This window comes from Corvus brachyrhynchos, unplaced genomic scaffold, assembly GCF_000691975.1.
Source record: "Corvus brachyrhynchos isolate BGI_N302 unplaced genomic scaffold, ASM69197v1 scaffold175, whole genome shotgun sequence".
NCBI lineage: Eukaryota > Metazoa > Chordata > Aves > Passeriformes > Corvidae > Corvus > Corvus brachyrhynchos.
This window is the reverse complement of record NW_008238448.1, coordinates 5,176,176-5,202,309: the sequence shown is the minus strand read 5'-3', so window position 1 is coordinate 5,202,309 and position 26,134 is coordinate 5,176,176. Positions and strand designations below refer to the sequence as shown.

The 26,134-nt window shown below is 43.9% G+C and overlaps 1 protein-coding gene across 7 annotated transcripts in view; it reads right to left on the bottom strand.

Annotated features, from left to right (window-relative positions):
* Nucleotides 1-26,134, bottom strand: part of EPHA5 (EPH receptor A5) — a 175,065-nt gene that overhangs the window by 68,132 nt on the left and 80,799 nt on the right. For 4 of the 7 annotated variants that reach the window (XM_017736819.1, XM_017736818.1, XM_017736817.1 and 1 more), the window contains exons 3-4: nt 15,314-15,469; nt 9,233-9,568 (exon numbers count right to left, since the gene is read on the bottom strand). The exons of 2 other annotated variants lie outside the window; for them this stretch is intronic. In XM_017736819.1, the coding sequence (XP_017592308.1) occupies nt 9,233-9,568; nt 15,314-15,469 (492 nt within the window). The remainder of the gene's footprint in view (nt 1-9,232; nt 9,569-15,313; nt 15,470-26,134) is intronic. One more of the 7 variants, XM_017736821.1, reaches the window with a different exon arrangement.

Below are 26,134 nucleotides of genomic sequence, written 5' to 3'. Positions count from 1 at the left end.
GGGGCAGAGAGCAAAGATGCAGAAGTTTTGCACAGCAGGATGCAGAAGCATGGTGGGCAATCGTGCTGTGTATTCCTGGGAAGGCAGTAAGCAGTGCTAGTGCCCTCCACTGGCATTTTCCACCTAATTCTCCAAATTTGCTTTTCAGGCATTGTTGTCTATCTCTGCAGAGCCCAGGGGCCACATGCAAAAGGCCCCTTGTACCACCTGGCACACCCACCACCCCTAGCTAAAACCCGCAGGGCAGACTTTGTCAAATGCACAAGAGAATTTGCAAATTTTTCCCATCCATTTCCACAGAGCAGTGCCCTCTCCAAGGCTTGCCAAAGCACGCAGAGGATCGGTCCAGCATGGTCGGCCCCTCCACACAAAGAGCAGTGAGTCGCCCCAGTTTGCTGCATTGCAGCAGAAAAACCCTCACCCAGCACCACCGTAGCCAGTGGGTGCTCTGCATCGATTCGCACCGGGCCTTTTGATCAGAGCCTGTATTCCTAGAAATTATCAAGCCTGAAGAAACAGGAAAATAAATAAATAGTAACGCTTTCCTTCTGGTGATTTCTATTGTACTGATCTAGCCACAAATCCCGTTAGTTACTTGCTTTGATCAGGACTGTTCCTCCAGGACCAGGAGATGCAGAAAGCATTCCATCACGCTGGCAAAAGAGCACATCTGGAGTGTGTTTTAATTAAAACCTTCCAGCTCTTGAGCTTTTTGCAGTATTTGCATGTAGCTGAACTTTGGCCCAGCTGCTGTAGAAGAAATACAGTTTACTGCTGGGTTGTCTGTCACCTTGACACTACTCTTGGCTTTTCAGATAGTGTTCTCCCCTCCCTGCTGTGTGTCCCCATGTCCCCCCATCAGTGGGGAAAGAAGGGGCAGTATGCTGGGGAAAAAGTACTAGCCAGCCCTACTACTCCTATTACATTAGCCCTCTGCAAGAAATACAAGTGCCAGAAGTAGCATTTTGGAAATCTTTCAAGGAATGAGCAAGGGGTTTGCTGTTGAAATACATTATAATAGCAACCACAACAGAAAATGTGGAAAAACTTTACAAGCCTCACTGAAACAACACCTCTCCAATGAGAAGCAATCCAGGGGAGAAGAGCACTTCAGCCTGGTACTGTAAAATACTGGGAACCTGTAATTCAGTTTAAATACAGAAAAATCCTTCCTGGGATACAGAAGCCAGCTTGCTGTGTGGTTGCAGACACCAGGCACAACAGCAAGCAAGGGGAAAAAAATCTGGCCATATTTACAAATAAGTATTACAAACTGCTTATTAGAGGAAGGGTCATGCTCAAGGCAAAAGAAAGCAGACAGAAGGGAAAAGGGACCAGAGAACTTCTGGGCAGCCTTGCAGCACAGAAAGCCACCCTCTTCAAATGTGGGCCCAGTTAGGTAGCAATTTGGCACAAGGATGCGAAGAGTGAAAGGTACCTGAACTGTCTGAGCTTTACCAAGCTGTCACAGACACCACATAAAACAAGGGTGGGTAACCTCTGTGTTCTCTCCAGCACGTGTCCTGCACGTTCATACACACACAAATGCACACACGCCGCCATGCATGTACTTACACCTTCACACTCCTACAAATTCATTTTATCAGCATGAAGGGTGCATGGGAAAGGAGAAATGCCCTGTGAAGCTGCTATACCCTGAGCAGTGTTTCTGTAGCACAGCTCACTCAATGCACAACTACGGAAACGCAGATGTTCAAACTCCTCTGTTTCCTCCACTGTTACATTTAACTTTTGATGGAGATTACTATAAAGAGCTTACTTGGTTTGGTAAAGAAACTGCAGCCAGAGAACAAGTGGGTTGTTTATTAAATGCCTACAAGTCCACTGCTATTTCTCTAACAGCACAGAAAGTATTTTTACATTCTTTTTTGGCAATTTTGGAGTCCTGGTGTCTGAAGACTATTTTCAGAAGTATCATCTACGCAGACTGTTAAAAATATAAAACTACTTTTAATGCTAAAATCAGAGAAATAACATATCAGACAATGGAATTATCAGCTTGCAGACTGAGACTAAAGAGCTGAATGGGACTTTATTAGCAGTGAAATTCAACAACAACATTAATGGGGAAAAAAATCTATAAATTGATGTCATCTGGGCAGTGAAACCATTTCAGATGCTTTGCTTTTGCTCTCTGCCAGGTACTGTGCTCAGCACAATACAAAGAGAACTCCTTGGCCCTGAAAACTGTGTTTTAAGGGGATGAGAATTAGATTAGTATAAAATTACTTAGCAATCCTTTAAAAATATGCCAGAAAAATGCTAAATAAAATTTTAAACCAGCTCTATCACTCTTGTAACACAAGTAATGCCCTGCAAAAGCACAAGTTTCTTAAAGCTCTGACCTTGTGAAGCTCTTACTACACCTGATCACAACACGGCCTGCTCTATGCTTTTCGGAAAATATCAGTATTTGCTGCTCACTCCTCTAAAAACCTAGACTCCGATTGCCCAATATCTGCTACTTTATCCCAAGCCTGAGGCAATGCTGCTGGTGGGGATTCCAGTGGCTCTGGGATGTTACAGAGCGGTGTTAATCCTTCTGGTTGCAGCATCTCAAGCTGAGTATTCAGGCAGCTCTTTCTCCCTCACACTCATCTTCATGGCACCACGTGGGTGCGGTCCATGGATTCATTTTCCCAGGTGTAACTTGGCATTTGGTACCTCATGCCTCATGAGCAGCATGCTTTGAAGGAGACTAGTTGCTTCACCATAAAGATGTTTGTCTCACTGCAACTGGGAGATGGTAAAACCTGCACCCTACTGCACAACACACAATGAATGTCATCAGCTGAATCTCATAAGGAGATTTTCAGCATCTTTCTTTCTCCCTTTTTCAGGAGGAGGGTGGATAGAGACAACTATTGCTTACTATTTGTATTTTCATCTATAAATAAGATGTTTTGATTTCGTGTCAAAATTGAAAGGTCTGTCTGTAGATGCAAGAAAATGTTTTTTATTTCATCTTTTAATATCCTTATATATCAGCCATGGGGTTGTCTCACATACTTCCAGAATAAAAATGACCTCTAACTAAAAGTCATATTGTAATTTGGGGACATTTTTTCATATTCCAAAAACTTGTCTCAATATTCAAGCATGTATTTCTAATATGTGAAGTATAACAAGACGACTTATAACAAACTATGAAAAAGTAGCAATTACTGATTGGGGAGTTATAAATAAAACTGTAAAATATTAATCTGATCCATAATTCATTTGGTAGCAGACACCCAGCCATCTGGGCTGGGTTGAATTCATGACTCTGGAATAGGATGCTGGATGAAGATTTTGCATTCAGTATAAATGCAGCCATCACCAAAAACCAACAAAAAAATTCAAACAATAAACCTTTTGTACAACACTGGCTTTCAGGTTTTATTTTGCCAGTGTGTTTGCTTTTTACAACCTGCGATTGCATGCTCTGATTGCATGTGACCATGCTTCAAAAATATACCAAAATACTTCTTGAAGCTGATTACCAGCATATGCATGGAACTTCACTAATGAATTTATTCTCTTTCTGGCTGAACCTTCACTGGCAGCTCAATACTAATTTTCACATCTCCCTGGACATGAAGGGTGCTCACAGCCTGCAGAAAGATCCTGCTGCAAGGGGCAGTGCAGGGTGCACTCAGCTTTAAATAGACACTATGGTCTTTGAGGCACTATAGTTTACCTCTGCATATTAAAATATCCCCGTATTAGCCCATCCTGGTATGGAAGACATTCTTTGCTTTTAAGAGTACATTGTTCTAGGTTAAATGCTGCAATACCTGGGTTAACACACTGGAAGCCAGTGCTGCATCTCTAAATGGCAGTGCTTTCCACAGAGATGGGCAATTGCAAACCCTAAAACCTCTATTTACGCCACTAATAGCTCCTCTCTGGCCAGTGTGAATCTAAAGCACAGTTTAAACCACCAGACATACCAAATTCATAAAGGATTGCCTACAGCCGTTGGAATTTTCTCAGAGTTCATAAAATGATTAGACAAATTCATGCGAGAAAAATCCATTAAGGTCTATAAAGCACAAGGAGGTGTTCCCCGGAGGTTGGAGAGCGCTCCAAGGAGCACTGGTACGTGTCTGCCTCATGCTCTTACCCCTTCTACGGCATCCACTAGTGACCACTGCTGGGAAGGTGATGCAGCCCAGTGGATCAAGTACGGTTACAATGGATGTTTAAACGCGAGCCCTGTGTAACATGCTGGTTGTGGAGAGGCACTTTTCCAGAAGTAAGCATCTGCTTAAGCTTTTTCAGACCCTAGGCCAGCGGTTCTGGCTGAAAAGTAGAGCTGCAAGACCGGTCTCAATTCTTGCGTGAGATGATGGAACATGCTGCCTCTACTGGAGCACCCTCTTGGAAATTTTCTGTTATTCCTGAAGAAAATAAGTAAAGTGCTCCCTTCCCTTTGCCAAACCAAACAAACTTGTGAAGACTTTAATGTGGGAAGAATCAGACCCTGAATGTTATAGGACTTGAACCCATCTGTTCCCCAAGGCAATCTCTATAAATGTGGTTCCCATCCCTTGCCTCATTTTCTGATGTCTTCTTCCCAGGCTGTGCAGGGCTGCAGTCTCTTGGTTTCGAGAGCATGCAGATGCTGATGTAAGATTGCAGCAAGCTCTACGTTGCAGGTTTCCCTCTCTGAATTGCCCTTGGCTGCTTTTCAAAGACTATACACATCCTGACTAAGGAAAACACCTTCTCCCTTGCTCCCCTCCACTGCAGGATCCCAGCCTGTGCAATTAGATTAGGTTTTCAGCACACTTCCCTGCTCCAAGAGCCTTCTAGCTCCTCCAAGCATCTAGTGGTTTTTTGGTCAAGTAAGAACCTAGCCATGCCTCCCAGAGCTACAGGTTGCCAGGTTCTGTCCTCCAACACCTTTGCTTAAAAAGCACTGCTGCTCCACAGGATGCAACTTGTATCTCTGGTTTGGCCTCAGGCATGCAGACTCCTTGAGGCATTAGACACATTAACTCCTCCTCTGTTAGCAAGCACATCTCTACCTTTCTTCTCCTCCTTGCCCAGAAGGCTCAGAAATACCATACAGGTCACAGAAGGGGATTGAACACTGGCTTCTGACTTTCAAAACAGGAAACAGGCAGGGGGTTTATCTGAAAACACACACAGAGAAGGTCTTTAAGTGCAAAGGAGTGTGTGGCATTTGGGATGCCGGCAGGAGAACTGCCCCACTCTCATACCACCCACCTCCAGGCCAGTTCAGGCCAGCATGGCCTGAAGCCATACCCAGCATGGGACTTGCTGACATCAAAAGCAAAGAAAATTGCTCAGCTGTTTAGGCTGGCTTAAAGAGAATACTCCTGGCAGGTTTTAAGCCTAGAAAGGCTTTAAATGTTGCATCTTTCCAGTGTGCTCCTGCGATGATACAACGGGTGAGCAGGCAACCATGAATCAAAACTGCTCGCTCCCTATGGACCCATTATGAGACACATCTCTGACCAAGACGTCACGGTAGGTGCTTTCTGTATACAGGGCAGATAAGATGAAAGACCTCAAGGGAGATGCACATCTCTGTCCAGAGCGACAGCATCCCTTAATCATCCAGCTTGGTGAAATCGCTGAGAAAGAAAAAAAGGTCATGCAGTTGTCACTTAAAAAGCAAACTTCAATATTAGCAGTACACACAGACTGCTCTCTGGAAACTGTTTAAATAGGTGGAGGTTTCAAAAATATGAAAACTTGAGCAAAACCATGAGCAAGGGAAAGATGGCTAACTCAATCCTATCATTGCCACTTATGAATTATTCACTGTGCTCCAGCCCATGTGCATGAGGCACACTTTTTAACACACAGTGAGACTGCACTACAGATGGCTCCCTGCCATCTGTGCTGGGAAGTCCCTTGGACACGTATTTTGCAGCAATGCCATAAGGAAAACCCATGCTTGGGTCAACTCCTGTGCCTACAAAGGGAAGAAGGTCCTCTACCTGCCTGCTGCAGCTCTAGGGTAGTCACAATGGAGGCCAGCACAATTTCTATCTCTCATGGCTTGTGGCATTGCTCACCCTTTCTAGACACAGGTTTTTCAGCAGAAAAACACCAGCAAAATCCCACAGAAGCAACAGGGGTTTGAGGATTGCAAGAGGATTACAGGAAAACTAGTCCTGTATTTGGAGCCTAAGGCCACAACATCCTGCATGGATCAGTCTCATTCCAAGTACAGTCAGGTCCCCAAGGACTGGGGCAACAGAAGCATGCTGGGGTCACCGGTGGAGATTAGCCATCGGCCTCTTCTTGTGCGCAAAACTTTACTGCTCCCTTGCTGTATTTCCAAATCTGATTTCAAAAGTTCAGAGGAAAATTACATCAGTCTGAAAATGCCACATGGATTGCCAGCACCAATTCTTTTATTTGTTATTTAAAACAGGGGAGAGAGGAAAGGGAACAAATTATTTTGGAGAAACCCACTTTTTTTTCAGGAAGTAATCCCTTTGAGGGTCCAACCCAGAAGTAGTTTCTGCTGCCAAAAGCTGCCATGCCCAGAAGAGGTGGTGCACCTAGAGACTCACTGACTGCACATTCTTTGCAGTTCTGAAATGAGCATGGTCTTCTTGGGATGGACAAAAGCCAAACCAACAAAACATACCCTGGCATTTCTCTGCAGTGCTGGGTTACTGAATACGTGCCAGTAGGACTCCAGCAGCCAGACCTATCCCATGGCATGCAATTTTTCAATTTCCTGCAGCCAACAGATCTTGTAGCAGGATTTCTCCTACTGCTGCAGTTGTCCTTGTGTCACTGGTTCAACTTCATTAACCAGCCTTTGTGAAAATATAATCACACCATCAGAAAACCTCTGCAAGGGAAAAAATGAGACCCAAGAGCTGCACCTCTTGGAGGGAATTCCAGGGGGAAGGTGGGTGGCCTGAGACTCCCTGAAGCCACATGTGCCCAGCCTACTCTTACTTGAGAAAGGACTGCTGAAGGTGAGGCTTTTTAAGAGATATCCAGAACCACTGGGCATGGACCACCCCATTACTTGCCTCAAAGGATGCTTTTTGGAGGCACCTTAAAAAACCAGATACTTACTTTCTATGCTTGGCAGTTTGTCTGATTTGCAAAGTCCCTCTTTCCATCTGCTTTATTTCTGGCATGGGCAAATTGATGATCACCTGGGGGAGTGCTGAAAGAGCGCACTACTGGGAAGTCCATTTGATGCTACAGCTCCAGCAGACAGGCTTGGCTCACCTCACAAACGCATGGTGGGACCAGCCAGAGAGACAACAAAATACAGTCACTACTGCTTTCTTTACACAGCAGTTTGATTGAACCTCCTGTTGAATCTGTACATGAGAGTGTACAGATACAATTTCAACACCACACAGGGTATTAAACACCCATGGCTCGATCCACTAGTATCTCCCCTGATTGCGGCTCCACTAAGGTAAACAGCAAGACTTAACCAGAAGCTACATTTACCCACTTGTCCTTAGCATGAGACACATTTGTCACAGCTTTACCATTTCCTATGACAGACCTTCCAATACGAAGCTGGAAGTGATAACTGTGGAAGGGGGTTACTCTTGGCCTGATGCACAGAAAGGCAGCTATGTGGATAAATCCTGCTGCAGGTATGGAGAGTTTGGGATGTAAGTCACAAACCAGGACCATTTCCTCACTGTCTACACTGATCAGCAAGGTATCATCTCCTCATGCACAGCTACATTTACTGAGATTTATGTGGATTTAACACCACACGTCAGGGAAAATCCAGTGGCAGCAATGAAATACCAATGAAAACCCACTAACAGGAAAATATACTTCTTCCAACAGCAGAGTTACTGGCAGCAGCCTTCACAACAGGAAAACAGCAAACAGCATTAGGACCGTGACACCCACTGATCTGCACTAAACAGGTGCCTTCAACGGGTGTCATACTACAGTCCTCTAATATTCCTCCAGCAGATTCCATGCTGCATCTATCAGCAGCATTCCCAGCATGCCTTTATTTCCTCTCCTCAAGAAACATCTGAATGATCTGTCCAACACTTCAACAACCCAGTTTAATTATCAGGACAGGGATCTGCACTTTCTTGCTGCTGGCTGCCAAGCCTGCGCACATACACCTGGGGAGGAGATGCAGCCCTGCTCCAGCTAGTGTTCTTCTGCTCCACAGTGAGTATCTGCCAATCTACATCCAGCTGTCACACTGAATTGCCCACTGGGTTTCCTGGCTAAACCTTGTCCTGGAGAAGGCAGGGGGTGGCTCCAGTGGTCTGGCAGCACAGTCCTCACAGTCTCAAATGCCACCTGTTAACAATCCTGGAAGGGCTTCACGGTGGATAAATGCCACTGGAGCCCTGAATTAAATGGCAGGAAGTAAGCTGGGTAGGCAAAGGGAGAGACCCTAAAACACAGAGCATGAGGGGACAAGAGAAGGACAGGTCAGTCTCCGGGGCTTTACAGAAGTTGTGTGATGTGTCTGGTGTGTTGATGCACATGGAAGGAGATGTAATCATGTTCTTGCCTCCCATCACAACTCCAAGTGACAGGGGACAATGGCTACTCCATGCCTATGTCCAAAGTGACAGCTCATTTCAACTGCTGGGCAAAGGAAGGGTGGACAAATGAGAGCCCTGGACAAAGGAATAAACCAGTCTACACGATCCCTGTCTGTACAGTGCAAAACCAAGAAAAACACAGTATGAGGGATATCTTAGCCCTACCTTGTTGGAGAAGCAGTGACAATGTACCTCACCAGCCTGAGCCCAGTCATTTTAGCATTACAGTGTAGAAGAGGGATTAAATTTCCTAAGGTAACTCAAAACAATTTTCTTAGGATAACTGTTTGTAAAGTTAAGATGTTTTAGCCATTATTAATCAAAATGGACTCTTAGAAATTTTCCTTTCCCAACAGGAAAGACAGCCCTTTATTTTTTCTGGTTTAGTGGATGGATACACCAACATGCAAAGAAGTGGAGGTATCTCCAAGTAGCTGAGTGTAAAAGGAAAAAGTCACAAAGCCTAAAAATGTGTCCTACTGAAAGGAAACCTAGTGAAGACTGCTGTAATTATAGCCTGTGCAACATAAGCACTGCCCACCTCCCACCTCCCATATTTGAAGAGGCCAGAGTCCAGCCCTCCGCTCTGGAGACTTCCACCCTTTCCAAAGGGAGGTCTGCACTGGGTCTGACTGGCTCAGGCTCCCACCCCAGACATTCCCCCAGGCTGAAGATCCACTTACCTGCCTGGTTTGTGGTTACATTTACAGACACAAACTGCCGGGCTCCAGGGTTCTGGTCGGACACTCCATTCACTGCCTCAATTTCAAAGGTATAGTTTGTATGAGCAAGCAGATCCACCATCATGACAGAGGTGTTTTTCAGGCCGGTTTGCTGGGGGAGGTACCTGACATGACCGCCACACGCCTCACACAGACCCGAGTGTGAGCTGCACTTCTTGCATGCAATATAATAAGACACATCTTTCCTTCCACCAGTATCAGCAGGGGGAATCCATTCCAGAAAGACACTAGTCTCGTTAACATTTGAGATGGCACTCCGAGGAGCAGAGGGGGGTCCTGGTTTGTAAAGTGAGAAAAACACATGGTAAAAACAGTATTATCAGTCATCCTGCTCGCTACTACTCTCTAGGCTGAAAAGAGATGCCCCGTTGCTCACGTGTCAGAGAGTACATGGGAACCATTTGCAACAACACCTGAAGAACTGGGAAAACAGGGATTTGTTTTGAGCACTCTCACCTCACTCAAGAGATCTGCGTTGGGATGCAGTCACCTGTGCGGGAGGACAGGACACAAGGCTGGGTCAAACCCAACAGGAGGAGCACTGCACCCTGGCGCATTGTCTCTGGTGCTCTCCTTGCTCTTCAGCAAAGGGATTAGCAAGTCTTTGCCCTGTGCAAGTCACTGTTGGCTTCACCAGGGGCAAGATTCCCCCTCCTCACCCCACTGCCCCTATATCACTACCTCTAGGTCCTAAAAAACAGACACACACTGGGGTTTTCACACTACTTAGGTACTCAACTCAGATGCCAAATCTTTCCTCTGTGTGCACCCGCCTCTTCCCATCAGCCATTTGGCAGCAGTGAAACCCTAAGCTTGGGTATCCAAATCACACTTAAGCGAGACGCTCGATGTAGCCCAAAGCAGATGGTGATCTGCATGGGCCACTGGAAACACGGCCGTATCCAGCCACTCCATGGCAGCCCTCCTGGTCCCTGCCAGGCTGTAGCACGGCTGGTTACCCACGGAGCACTTGCTTACTTTGCCAAGCCTCCCCACTCAGGATGCCAGCATGGCATTGGCAAGGCTATCCAAGGAGGAACAGCTGCTGCAGAGGTACCAGAGCACCTGCAGAAAGTGAGCTGTCTCTCTTCATCCTGATGGGAGAGGCCACGGCTGGGCAAGCAAAGCCCTCCTGGAGGCACCTTCAAGACTGCTTCCTCGCAGAAGGGGCTGCAAGGGTTTTGTTCTTAACAGGCTTGTGTTGCAGATGAAGGGCAAGCTGCAGATACACCCTGAAGACAATGTGAAAGGACAAGCAGGAGTCTCATGTGAGATATCCACGTGTTCAGTACTCAGGAAATACTAATGAATGAGGAAGAGAGGGGAAATTTATAAAAGCAAGCCAGGATGGATTTTAGTCACAGCACCATCAGAAACTATACAGCAAAGGCTGGGGTTTTTCTGAAGGAAGGCAATGCAACACATTCCTCTTCAGTTTGAATGAAGTTGTCAAAACCCATGAGCAGTTCCTTGAAAAGAGGGAGACAAGTAGCTTCACTAGCTAGACATCCATACGAATCTAACAGGCTGACTTAGGCTGTCATCTTTGCATTTTGTTGTGATAATTAAACTAAATTTGTTATTTCAAACAGGCAGTGTATTGCAAAAATAAAATCACCTTGTAAGTCAGAAGCATTTTCCTCCACTTCCTTTTTCTATTCCCCTCTCTGAGTCTGTAAAATTGGTAACACTGATAAACTGAAACACTGTCAGGATTTAGACTCAAGCTATTCTGATTCAATGAGAAACTCACTGCCAGAGGAAATAAATAATCCTGATGTATTTTTTTATTTTTCAGAGGAAAAGCAGTTGAAGAAAAAAGCTGAGTTAGCTTAGAAAATGCCAGATCATCTTTGTTTTGTTCTGTGATCCCTTCAGATCCCTAGAAACAGGGAGCAATCCACTCCCAAGCTGCACCCCAGGGATCCAGCACTATTTAGCTAATGACACTATCATACAGCCCAGGTCAGGACTGTTTTCTGCAGTGCCATACTTGTACCGACAAAACGGAAACTACGGAATTCATCACTGGAGCTGTATGGAGTTATATGTATTGCACTTGAGGATTTTTTGTATGTTTTTTACCAGTTAAATTGCCCTATTTTTTCTTCCACTGGATGAATGCCCTTTTGCTGATGCCAGTACTCCAGCAAAAAGTAAAGAACTCAAGCACGAGAAATACTTACTGGACAATGTGTCTTTATCAGGGGATAAATTATTACTTTTGTAAAGTCACCACAGGGTTTTTTACTTGCTCTGTACAGAAAAGTCAGCTACTCTTCTTGATGGCTTAAAAACATCAGCTTCAGTGGAAATGTTTTAAAACTGCTGTGACTTTATAACCTATAACATTAGGGTTCTCACAGGACCTCAGAGAAAGGTCTTTAGTAGTCTACAGATATCTAACAAGACCTACTTGAAGAATCCTGAAACTGTACTTGGAAAAAACTCCGCTAAACCCCAGCTGGGAGAACAAAAAGGTATTTTACCTTCAGAAGAGGGGAGGGCTCTGGATCTGCTAAGGTGGAAGGTGGTCTGCTTTAATTTCAAAACTCCTTTTGTCAAGGGCACAGATATTAATCTACTGACTTTTAAAATATATATATATATAATTTTTGAATATGCTGCTTTATACCCTAAGATTCACCCCTTTTGCACCACAATTTCTGACAAGAGGCAAATATTTTCTGAAAACAAAGATATTGGTATTTTTCTTGATGGACAGCAAACCTGTTGTTTACTGATGATCATATTTTAAAAAATATAACCTAAGAGAGAAATTACCCTCAAGATATAAATATATGTACATACATACTCAAAGTTAACTGTAAATGTTTTGCAAGTATACTATTACAGTAAATACTATGAAGTCTTCGATTTGTCCCATGTGTCATAATACCACAAATATTTCCCCAACATGTTCTGAACAACAATAAGGCTACTTGTCAGAGACACGAGGAGGAAAGAAAAGGGTGCAACTGTTTTGGTTTTAAAAAGATGTTGTGCAAGGAACTGAAGCTAGGATTACTTAGTTAAGAAGAAATAAAGTGGAATTACTTCCTGGAAGACACATAATAATACGAAGAGAATTCTCAAACGTCCATCAGGACCAAAATTTTTTCTTTTTTTGTCTGAGAGCACTAATTATTTCAGAATGCATCACAGCACTATTCATTTCAAAATTACCAATCATTACTTATAAAATATACTTAAGAAACTGGAAAAATTGAACAAAAATGTATTCCTCCCCCGCCCTGTACTTAACTGAGCAAGTGACAGTGATACAGCAGCTAGTTTTCTTTAGTGATGCCAGTGGTGGTGGTGGTGAGGAGACTCATGCATCTTGGAACTGAAAAACACTCGCTTTAAATTAGAAAAATGTGATTTTACAGCTATACTGAGTGGCAAGGGGACTCTGCAGGTGTAGACCTGCAAACAGACATTGATGTATTCTCTAAAATTAACTGCATTTCTTGTTGAGGGAATCCTATGAATATTATTAACTTCTGTGACAATAAATAATCAAAACATTAAAAAAACCCTTGCAATATTTTCCTACCAGGTGTGACTCAAGTCTCTCTCACTTGTGTTTTAGTTCACAATGAGCTGTTGCCTTCCAGATATAACTGGACTGGTTTAAACCACTAGCGTCGCTACCTATTCTTTACCGCCCCTGCCAACATTTTCTACCCCTGCTGCTGAGCTGGGAGAGCTCATGGGGCCCTCCTCATCACCTTCAGCACAAATACAGCAGGACTGGGACAAAATCCTAAGAAAAGCTGCATGGGGAAAGTGAGGGTGACAGAAGCACACGGAGAAGGCTTGGATATTCCACCCTGCTTTTGGGGTGGTAGGCGTGAATGCCAGCAGAGGCGCTGCAATGTCCTCAACTGCAGCTCCGGGGGCTGCAGTGGGCAACAGAAGCTGAGCTGAGCCTTGATCAATATTAAACTTCTCATCTGCCCCAGAAGGACTTGGTGCCCTGCCAAGCCATATCCTAACACAGCTTCAGGCACCATGTCTGGGCTTTAAACTAGCTTACAGTAAGCTCTCAAAACAAAAGTAAAACCCACCCTGAGAGAAAACCACCCAAACAGTAAAAGCCAACAAACACAGACAGCCACCACCAACAAATAAGCACAAAACCCCCAAACAAACATAAAAAGAAAATCCCATGGCATTTGCAGAGTCAGAAATTACAGCCTTTACCCACAAGATTCAAACTGCACTGGAAACCTGGGGGAGACAGGCTCTTGAACTTTCCTTCTTTTTAAGAAGAGTTGTTCACCACACTTGCTTGTGCCTCTCTGAACCCTGCCTGATGCTGCTCAGGCCATAGGCATGCAGAAACATCTTCCTTGGGGATGGCAGTTCCTTCCCCGTGCTAATGCACCAGCAGGACAGACTGGATGCATACCCTTCCATTCTGAGAAGGGCAGAGAGCAACACGACTGATGGTGGGTGGGAGGCACAGTGGACCCCAGAGCCTGGCATAATGCTCTCTCAGTTGCTGGCTTTGGTTCTTTCTGCACAGAAAAGCCTACTTTATGAGTGTTTCCAGAGCTCAGTGTGTTTCCCAATACCATGCTGGACCACATTTATCTGAGTTTTTCAAGTCAGGCCAAGGGGCAAAAAGAACATCAAGAAACGCTAGTATCAGGTTTTTCATGTTATAACCCACCCTGGCTATGGCTCCGAAGGACTCTGGCATACCTATTTAATAAACTGGGAAGTACTTGCATGACTCACCCCCTCAGACCACTTTGATCTAACAGCACCAGTGATTCCAATGCTGCCCAAGGCTGCCTTCTCCTTCTCTACAGCACAGCTTCCAACAGCCATGCTCCCCTGCCTGGTGAAAATCAAAGGCAGAGTTCAAGGGGCCCAATTCTGCTCCAAGTGCCTCCTGCAGGCAAGCAGAGAGCTGCCAAGGGCAATTTCCTTTGAGAGAGTGTCTCTCCAACAGGAACAGACTTTTTCTTTCCCTTTTTGAAGTGCAAACTTGGGAAGCTAGGAAGGACATCTGTAGTCACTGGGAAAGGCACAAAAGCTGCTACCATCCCTATATGATGCAAAGTACTTCCCTACAGTATGGAAGTCACCTCTGCACCATCATTCAGTGACTCTGAGCATGTATGGAGCCATAAACCTACTTTTTCCTCCACTGCTTAAGTTTCTGGAAGCCGTAACTGCTCCTGCACCAGTAGTTCAACTCCATTTACAACCACAAAAATTACATTTGGAGCATGACAGTCCCAGCTCAGATCTGTGCTATACTCAGCAGGACTAGATGGGGGCATGCAAATTGTGGCCCTAAGTATCTGAAACATAAACTGAAAAAGGAACTTTCAAGATACAGCTGACAGGACAGCTCATGGATGGGAAGAGAAGGGTAGAATTAGTGATTCTGATTACACCATCTCCACCTTGGACTCCCGGCACCCCAATGTGCCTGCTACATTGCTCGCCCCCTACTCCCAGGGGTAAGTTCTACATTGTGGAGAAGCAGTTTCCATCACAGAGTTTTGAGAAGAGTGACCATTTCCAGGCAGATTGGAAAGATAGGGCTCTCTCCCTGCTTGTTTACTGAAAACAAGCTGTGGGATGACACGAGGCAGGACCATGGAGATTGTATCCATGCCTGTGGCTGGCAAGCACTACCCATGCTGTATTCCACGTGCGTGCCCCACGCTGGTACCTGCACACATACCACACGGATGTCTGGTGCCATGCTGCTGGCTGAGTCCACCCAGGAGTGCAGGGGGACAGACGGAGCATTTGCTCATTACAAAAACCCTTCCTGGCTTTGATGCCAGCTTTTGAAGCAAAAAGCACTGAAAGGTCTCTTCTCATGTAATTGGAAGCACGGTGGACAAAGACAGTGACATTACAAGTGTGTCAAGACTAGTTCAGACTCCAGTGCAGAGCCTGAAAAAGCACATTAGTTAGTAACATAATGTCTAGTCACAGTACAGGAACAGCTCGAAAGGATTAAAAACAACCCTATAAGCACATGCTTACTTGTACAGGCCATTGTAGGTGGGTCTGATTCCTTCCTAAAATAGTGTTCTTCACACAGGCAAGATGTGGATGCTTCATCAAGTGTGTAGCTGTGAGGGGGACATTTGCTGCAGGATGGACTGTGGGGTGAAGCTTTGAAGAACCCAGGTCTGCATACTGTGAAAAGAAGAACCACAGGCTAAGCTCTCCCATCATAAAATTAGTCTCTTTACATTTCCTTTTAAAAAACCCCCATATCTTCAGCTATAAAACAGACAAACACTCACAAGCTATTTAGTTTGCATATTTTAAAACAGTCTATGCTACTAACAGATAGTGCATACTTAAATATCTGCATGAAAAGAGAATGTGAATTTCTCGATTAGTTTTTTCCCCTAGCATCTGCCATTGCTGGCTATTTATTTTCCTTGTTGAATGCATTAGAGGTAACATCTTCTGGGCTCTGCCTTAGAAAACATTACTGTGATTTTTTTTTTTTTTTTAGTCTTAGGAAAACAGGTAAAATACATTTCACGGTTTTTGTTTAAGATATTCTACACCCAGAAATCAATGTCTCAGCAAACAAATAGCAACACAGTGGTGGAGGGGATCTCAAGATCGACATCTTTAAGACACTGTGACAAGGCTGCTTCCCTAGGGTCTTTCCCCCCACAAACCTGTGATGAATTTTAAAGTGCTCCATATGACAGACTATTCTGGGTATAGCCTGAACCAGGCATGCTCACCATACAAGATATTCCTTCCAGCTCCGATATATATGCATGACAAGGCACAAAGACTTGATCTGAGAGCTACTTTTTTTCTTACAAATACATGGCTATGGGTAGCTTGGGATTATTTTTTAAAGTAGTTTGAAATGAATACAGTAATATCTTGTTTCCATCCTCCTGAAACAAGTGCTTTTTCACCTATGAAAAGCTCTCTATACTTCACCTGTGTATGCACACTCAACCAGAAGCAGTGACAGCCACAGGTTTGCATGTGTTTTTTTAGGAAAACACCCAGCTGGCTCTGTATCATACCATTATATACAGAATTACAAATGCACTGTTAGCAAAAGGAGGAAATGTTGATTTTCTGTTTGTCTCAAAAGGCAGAGACATGGAGACATGTTAAAGCAGCTCCAAAGTGCTGTTACCTTTTTCTTCTGAATTTCTTTAAAATATTTCTGCCCAGTATAATATTAATGATGCACAGATCTGCTATCAGACTTGGTGAAGTTACCTGGAAATCCCAGAGCCTTCCCATCTGCATTCAAGCTTTCCCAGCTGTAATTAGCTTGCAAAGAAAATGAGTTCACAGCGAAAGCACTAATATTATCCCATCAGGAATGTCCCAGACAATCACAGCAATGTGTTAAAATTCAGCAAGTGATGACAGAATTCATCTTCAACACAGATAAAGTATAGGTTTTTACTAGTGATCCCTTTCCTCTGATGGACCAACTAGGACAACTGCTTCTGAAGTTGGCTCTGCTTCCTGCAGTACCAGAGGAACTCTCTTGACATCTTCCCTGTTACATCAGTAGTTTCTTCACCAAAGGTGAGACACTTGCACATCAATTCCCAACTCCCAGAGCTTTGGTAAGTCTTTGGTGATGAAAATCACTCATGCATCAAATGTGGTGTGGCTCAAGAGCATCCAACAGACCTCCCTGAGGGCCCAGCTCCACAGCCTTGCCTGGACTACGCACCTCTCCCAGCAAGCACCACACAGTCCTGAAGCAGGTCCCAAGCCCAGCACAGGCTGCCAGGTCACCATCATGGATCTGCAGTCTCTCCCCCCTGCCGTAGCAGGTGATCATCTCCCTGCTGACCTCCCCAAACCCAGCATCCCCCCCCCACTATTCCCCAGCTTCCCTTTCTTCCCACAAGACAGGTAGAGAACAACTAGTTGGACTGGAGGGATTTACAGGTTTTAAAAATCCTTTTTCCAAAATTGCTCATAATCTAACCAGTATTCCATTCCCAAGCTGTGGTATTCATCTGTAGGCTGCAGTTGTTCTGGTTTGTGCCCAGACACCAGGACCAATGAACAGATCTAGGGCTGAATCTATTCTTGATGGCTTTTAGCAGACTTGCCACAAAGCTGCCTTCATGCTTTATGGTACATCCCTCAGCTTCCAGCACATAGGTAAGTTCTTTTATTTATTTCACAATCACCTTCAAATGCTGCCCTACCTACAGCAAGGACTGTTACACAGTCTCTGGAGAGTCTTCTGGGAGAGCAGACCACCAAATGGTTCCTCTCTAGCCCACAATTTCTATTTCAAAGCCAACTCAAACTCACTTGCACACGCAGACAACAGAGATGAGGAAATGTAAGCACGAAAATGTGCAACATATAATGATGGCAGTGCACATCTAGTGTGTATTCAATGTAATTAGCCCTCAAAAAAGGACTTGAATTTATCTCATTATGTTCTATCAAGACAGACAGAAAATCATTACAGCACAAGAGTTAACTGTGCTTCTATTTTGTGCAAAGCAGCAAATGCAAAACAAGTCAGTTTTCCTTGATAGATTTTCAACGAGGTGGAGCTTGTTGATGATGGTAGGATATGTAGCTCAGCTCAAAGGGAATGTGTGGTTTTCATGAATAAATATAGAGCCAAGAGATGCACAAGGCCAATAACCCATGTTTTAATGAGAGGTGTGAAATAGAACTGACTAGACCAATTTTTCTGTAAACTGCAGGCTCTCATGGGTCAGGTAAGCCCCATCTCTATTCAAAGAGTATTAGGAGGAATACTCAAGAGCATTATGTTACACTGAAGATTTCAGCATGAGTCCTTAAAACAAACAGGCAGCAGAGCAGCATCCTGTCAGACTGAGGTGAAATATTCCTGTGTCAGTTAGAAAGGAAGAATTCAGGGACAGGAGATGGGTTATGCAAAAAAGGGGAGTATAGACAATCAAAATATATGCAAGAAGTGCCACAGTGAATGGTGTTGGCTGAATCCACACACCTGCAGCAGTTGCTCTGGGGAGGGTAGGGGGATTTGCAGTGTTCCCCCAGCACAGTCTTCCAGGCTGTCATGACCAGCAGCTCCTGATGGAAACCCCACTTGCATTCCCATGCTCAGGAGCAGAAGCAGCTGTAGCTCCATGGGTATCTCAGGCATACCTAGCACCTATTACAACACTTTGCTCTGTATCCTTCCCTGTGTTCGTTTTGTACACAACACAAAGGAGAGGACAGCCTGTGAGATGCTTCAAACTGCAATCCTTTATCAGACAGGGATGCTGTGATGAAACAGACCCTCTTTAGATGAAAGCTGACCCAGGGGCACCCTACACTTCCACACTGCAGAGCAAGTATTACAGTAGGTGGATGAGCAGAGTCATGGATGAGCAGAGTCTCGGCTGAGCTCAACAGCCAAAAGCAGGAGCTGGTACCCTGTCCATTTTCTGCCACTGGTGGCAATGTCTCCGACATTTTGGAAATTTGTTTCAGAGCAGAACAGGGCCAAAAACAACTTACCTTGCACGTATCTTGGGTTTTGGTCTCTATCCTACCATTCCTTTTCTGACAGTCAATCTTATAATCTCTTCATAAAGTATACATGACTTTATTTAAAATTACATGGGTGTCTGGTGTTTAATTCCTAATTAAATCTTATTTTAGTCTTCTTATATTTTTATCTCCGTATTTCCAGTTCACCAGCTGTTGAAAGGATACACAGAACTAGCGCAGTACAGTCATACAGATAATGGTACTATCTTTCTTTTAAAGGGGATAGGAAGGCAGGAGAAATAAGATGAGCTTAAGACTCCCCATAATCTGCTGCAAGCCAGCTGAAAAGAAATGAAATCAAGTTTTAAACTGTTGATGAGATCTGCTTCTGTTTTCTTAATATTAAAACTCTTTAACTGATTAACAGCCAGTGATGTGTGAAAATAGTCTTTAAATTAAATTGGTCGCTAGAAAAAAAATTATTATTTTTAGAGACAGCAAATACGCCATAAACAACCTGCTAGTGCTAGGTACAAGTGGGATGTGTTTCTGTTAGTAGCACATCCATTATTAGCAAATCAATTTCACTCTCTTTATTTTTAATAGCAACCACAAAATGTGGCATGCACAGAGCATTAACATCTGCGTAGCCTCTTGCTGCACATTTCAAAGGGGCCAGAGAGAGATGGCTGCAGTGAAGAATGGCAGGAAGAGCATCTTGGGATGGCAATGGTGTGAGCAGATCCCTTAAACCAGCAGCAACTTGATTAGAAAGTGTCTTTGTACCTTGCAGAGGGGAGCCCACAAGAGCCATGCTGAAAGACACTGGCTCCTGGAACGTGGGTGGATGGAGGTAGAACCACTGGTCCTCTTACAGTGAAAACTGGCCTCTGTGAACAACATGCTGAATGTGCTAGACCAGTAGTAGAGACAGTGAGTACCAGGGAGGAGAGGGGAGAAAAAGCCAGTAACATCAACCAGCTGGGACTACTTGGCAGATTATTTTCTGCAAGCCTTAACATCAAAGGATTTGCAGCTGCATCCCTGGAACCATCCCTTCCCTGAGCTTTGGCTGAAGACTGCAGCCCATGGGCAGGGCTACTCTCCTCTCCAGCTGACCCCTGCTGTCGCTGCACACTGACCCAAGACTACGCATGCTGGAAGCAAGGACCACATCTGAAGCTTTCCATATTCACATGACCATGTCAGTAAAACCACCCAACTATCATAGAATCACAGAATCATTAGGCTGGAAAAGACCTCCAAGATCATTGAGTCCAACCTTTGACTGAACACCACCATGTCAACTAAACCACAGCACCAAGTGCCACATCCAGTCATTTCTAGAACACTCCCAGGGATGGTGATTCTACCACTTCCCTGGGAAACCTGTTTTAATGCTTGACAACCCTTTCAGTGAACAAATTCTTCCTGATGTCCAACCTGAATCTCACCTGGTGCAGCTTGAGACCATTTCCTCTCATCCTGTCACCAGTTGCCAGGGAGAAGATTTCCTTCTTAAAGTACGTCCCGCCTTCCTGGACCTATTTGTTATTAAGGAGTGTTTCTGAACCAGTGTCCTGAACAGGCCAAAGTTTGCCCTCTGGAAGTCCAAGGCAGGTTTTGTTGACCCTCTTCCTTACTTCACCAAGAACTGAAAGCTTTATAATTCCTTGGTCACAATGCCCAAGACGGCCTTCGACCATCACATCTCCCACCAGCCCTACTCTCTTCATAAACAGCAGGTCTAGCAGGGCACTGCCTCTGGTAGGTTCACTCACCAGGTGTGTCAGGAAGTTAGTATTCCACACACTCCAGGAACCTCCTAGACAGCCTCCTCTCCACTGTGTTGAGTTTCTAGAAGACATCCAGCAAGTTAAAGTGTCCCACAAGAACAAGGGATAATGTGAAACGTCAGCCAGCTGCTTGTAGAATACTCTGTCTCTTCATCCCATAATTAGTATTAGTGGGAATTCCAGTTTTGTCCCTGTAGAGAGAGAAGCTAGGAAACATGACCCTATAAGCCTTGAAACCCCAGGAGATAAAGAAAAAGTCCAACTTATTACTCTCTTTGCACTCTTGTGATGCTGGGAGGATAAGCTCACAGTACTTAAATGCTTAGGATCAGTAAAGCGACCTTTCACATGTCCCAGAAAATAAAACTCAAACAGGAATTACACTGTCTCCCTTGCAGAGTAGCGAATTAGTCTCCACAGTAATCAGAAACCACAAGTGTAACTCATAAGGCAGTGCCACTAATCCACAAATAAAGCTGAAGGACTAAATCTAACAAAAATTAATGAGGATAAGGACACCTACCCTAGATGGAGCATAGGTTATCTGACTGAACCTGAGGTTTCCTCCCCAGCCTGGAAAGCTCCCTTGCTTCTCCTTCACATCCTCAGTCCCATTTAGATTTCCAGACTGCCAGCTTTTTCAGACAGGGACACACAGCTCAAATTGTCATGGCTTTTAAAAGTAACCACAGTGTAAAACTCTCTGCCCCATGGGCAGACCCACAGTCCACAATGAGGCAGCTCTCAGCTGGAACACAGGCAGGATTTGGAGGGATGTGTATGTGTGTGTATGTGTGTGTGTTTTCAGCTCTGTAGCTCATCAACTCTGCTTTCATTAGCACATTGCTCTGGTGCAAGGAATATGCCTTGAGAGTTGAAGGATCTGAGCAAAAACAAGCTACAAATAAATCAACCCCTGTTCTCCAGAGCTGCCATGCCTTGAAGTGTTTGCACTGAGAAGAGGGGGCTGCTGCCTCTCAGATGTGTCCAAAACCTATAAAAGGGTTTATCGAGGTACAGTCTTTACAATGCGGAATCAATTAAAATGCTGAGAGGCTCCAAGCCTCAGCTTGTGCTCCTGACACGCTCTTTTACTTACAAGAGAAAACAAAACAGAAACCCACAATGGACTGTCTGCATGTCTCCCAACAAGCATAAACATATGAACGCCAAGCTCTTCTAAAAAGTATTTCAAGAACTACAGCAACCCACCACAGAGCATCCTTCTGCAGAATTTACAAGCAGGCTCCCAAGAGCTAATCCTGCCCTCCCTAACAGCTTTCCTGAACTGCAGGCTGACACTGAAATTGCTGCCAAAGCTATAAAGCTATAGAAAAATGTGTAAAATGCCCCGATTATATCTCTTTTAGGCTTGGTCTCTCTATCTGCAATAGTGCTATGTTGCTTCCTGTAGCATGCCTTGGGGATTTGAAGGGAATTAAATAAATACCCACTAATAAAACACTGTAATTCGAAGCTGCCAGTTCACTTCAATCCAGTAGACTTGCCAGCATCTTTCAGGACATCCAGCACCCAATGCTGCAGTCTAAGACCTGCTAAAGGTCCTTTTAAATCATGTCCTGGAGCTTGCTGGACAAGGGAGGCATCTGCAGGGTCTGCACTTTGAAAAAGAGACTCGGCCCCTATCTTGGATCTAAACCAATTCATGCATCTCAAATGGGAAATATTCTTTAAAGCTTTTTTGCTTTTGTTCTAAGAAAACATTGTCTTTTGATGCTGTCTTGCCCAACCCCACACTAACTTAGGCTGAATTATTTCCACTCTGCATTGAAATCAGCTCTAGCTCTGAATACAAAAACAACCTTAAAAACTAGAATATCAATAAATTAGTACTTTCAGTTCCTTCCTCTGAAATACCACTTTTTTCTATCACGTGGCTCACTAAATTGTCACACAACAATTTATGACATAACCGTAGTTGCTAGAAAACTAAGAATTAACTGCCACTAATGACATTAATGTCTTTGTTCTAAATGGTATAAAACTTCATCACATGGCATCACTCTGAAAAAGTCATCAAATTCCAAAGTAAACTACATTTTCAAGACATAAAAATACCTAGAACACAACACATTTGAAAATGCTCATGCTTACATTAGTATCTTAATGGGCTATATTTCTGCACATTCTGACTTTGCTCTAAAGAAGATTTTAAAGCAGTCAATGAGGCAAAACCTGAGTCAAGCTGGCATATATGCAAACCCACACTATCATTTGGGTTTGATTTTGCAGAAGGAAAGCAAGCTGTGGAAAATAAATGCTCTTAGGGGAAACAGAAGATTTTTCAAAAGCACTCAGCACTGTGCAGGCTTGCTCCCTCAGGCTGTGTCACAACTGCAGGGCTAGATGGCTGTGCTTTGGTTTTGTGGGGGTCTTTCTTTTTGCCAAACTTTCCTGTCCAAAAAAACACTGAGAGAAACTGGTACATTTCTAGAGAAAGCACCACTTAAGGTGAAGTGTCATTTCCTAGCAAACCCAAAATTTCTGTGACCAGCAGCTGCATGCTCTCATCACAGGCAGCATCTGCAGACTTCCTTGCTCTCTGGCTACAAGGGACAAATCCAGATGGATCTCACTGAACCCCAACTATCTGGCTTACAATAAAAAAAGGAAGTCCACATCCTGTTGCTACAGCTTTTCTGCCTATTATATCTATAAAATATGTATCTTCACAAATTTCCCTGTCTATAAAAATCTGTGTATCTTCACTTTGTTCTGCGAGGTGTGGGACAAAGATGCACTTAAATTACTCCTAAATTACTGTCTTTGGTTTTTTAATGAAGACAAACTGAAATCATTTTACTTCCCTTAAGCAGAGGAAGCCATGATTTACAATGCTGCACCTAAAGGAAAAACACAATTTAAGACACAGAAGGCAGCAGAGACACATTTGTTTCTGCACGCTTGTAAACATAACTTGAGATGCCCGGCTCCACATAATCCAAGAGGCACAGGAGTCTGCTTTGGGGGTTTCTGCACACAAAGACACACACGCGGGTTATCCTTTGTTATGCGAATGGCGACTTACACATTCAAGCTGCATTGCCGTGCTAAGCGAGGGGAGGATTGATGGACAAGCCACAGAACTCCCTCGAGTTCAACAGCCACATTGACTGCATAGCAAAAACAAGCATCGTCCCTAATGGCAACTGGGGGACAGGATCCAACTTGAAAATGATGCAGCCAATACCCTCCTGTGTCCATTTTATACACCTATTACAGACAGTAATGCAAAGATCAGTTGGCAAAATCTCCTGGAAAATAGGGCTCTTCAAAGCTACATGTTTGCTGGCACAGTACTACAATAAAAGGGTTTTAGTCTTTTGGTTCAGCCTGCCACAGGGATCTGGAGCCCAACCGGCAAAGAAAGAAATATTCTTTAACTATGTTGTGGTTTGGACAACTGCAAGCCATTGTGGTTAAGAAATATGACGATTGGGAGGATTCATTTTGATGATTTATGCCACGTGTGTTAACCAACATTTTAAGGTTTTAGCCTGAACTAATAAACTGTACATATGTAGACAGTAAAGGGAATTAAAAATTCTTAAAATATTTCCCTCTGATTGGCTCTACCTTGCTCAACTCCGTTTGTGTGAACAAGATTTCTTGCTAGTATAAAATCAGCCTTTCCTCTGCTGAGTATTCGGTCCAAAATAGGCAGCATCCCACCAATCTAGAGTGATGCTAACACCTACTCAAAAGGATCCTTTCAAAGCTGGCATCAAATGTTTAAGGGCTTGTTTGCTTCTAGCTTTATGATCATCTGTCTCAGGAGGTAAATTCGGCAGGATTGGCTGCGGACAATTTGTTTTAAAATTGTTCCTCTGTAATTTATGGCTGAACATATGTCACTCCAGACACATCTATTCAAATTCCATCAGAGGGCGACGGAGATGGATCTTTTACAGTCCTGACCAAAAAAAGATAGGAAGGATTTATCCAGAGTTGACAGAACTAAGTGTGCTAAATGGATTCATGCACAGAACAATGATTCTGGGGAAGTGGTGTTTCCTGGTGTGTGGGTTTTGTTGGGATATTTTTTTGTCATTGCAAATTTAAGGTACAGGTGATGCTAGCCAGTTTTGCCACAGGCAGGCAGCTGAGAGGTGCACAGAAAAGAAACATGGACATATCTCTTGGGGAACACCTCCCTTCAGTCATGCCTCCTTCCACAGAAGCTTATGGGTTTTTGCACTGGAGCACACTGGTTGGAGTTACAGATGGAGGTCTCACTCAGCTAAATTCTGCCTTGATATGAATATGAAATGCTCTGACCTGTTAGGAGGCCACAAACCAAGGAGTGTGTGCAAGGAAGACAAGAAATTTAACCAGGAAAGCTGAGCAAGCCCTAAACACACAGCCAAGTGCAGAAACATCAAGCAGTTATCCTGTCACATGCAGATAGAACACCTTCATCATTTCAGTTTAATTAACCAGACGTAAAATTATTGAGATTATTTGCTAAGTTGATTAAACTACCCCTTTGGGTCAGATGAACACTGCAACACTACAGTTCATCTGCCTTGCCAAGTAACTCCACCAAACAGCTCCTCTTTAGGAACAAGCTCAACAAAGTCAACCTCAACCTGAGGCATTGCTGGCTCTTCCCATGTCAGTGTGACAATATTGGGAGCTTTTCTTCTGCACTGTGATCCTTCAGAGGACTTATTTCAGTACAATATCTCCTGTTTCTGGAGGAAAACTTGCTGCATACAAAAAAATGCTCAAACCCAAGATAAAACAATATAACTTGACACTTTAAACCTTCTGGTTCTGAAGCCAATCTCAGTACTATTTGGGCAGGGAGCCTTGTGGCTTTTGGCTGCTGGAGTTGGGTCATCCTTGCCATGAACTAGCTAGAACTGCTGTGACTCCAGCCCAGTCAGAAAAAATCCAAAAGCCCAGAGGAAAAAAAAAAAAAAAAGGCAGTTATATCCCAAGAAGATATTTTATCAGACTATAAAAAGTACTTTTCTGAGACAAAAGCATAAATTGGGAGGAGATGTCCTGCTAACATCCCAGTCCCCTGCCTCTTCTTATGGGCTTTGTTCTTGCCCCAGAAATAGCTGTTTGACATATGCAACTGTTCCAGAAATTCACATATGAAGCAAAAAGTAAAGCAGAGCAAACGCTGCCTTCCCTCTTGCTACACGAAGCCTTGCCATGATGTCCTTCGTGCCAAATCCATTTCCCCATACCATAAAGCACTAGCCTGAAGCACATCTTGCAGCAACAATGCTGGCCATTCTCACAGGCTTTTTATTTAAGATTGTGAGCTGCCAAAGCTTAATTTATGGAGATTTAATTCTCAAACTATTATAAAGGAATACTGTTGCTCACATGTAGCTCACATGGCTCTCCAGCTATATCCAAAGAAACAGGCATTGCCTTTACAAGCCTATTTGCCCTGGAAACCCAGCACTTCTTTTATTTCTAATTTTTGCTGCATCTCTGCACCCTTGCACTGTATCAACTTCAACAGTCTTTCTAAGTCAGCTTGGGGAAAAAAAAACCAAAGCAAACCTTCTGCTTTACAGAAACCATT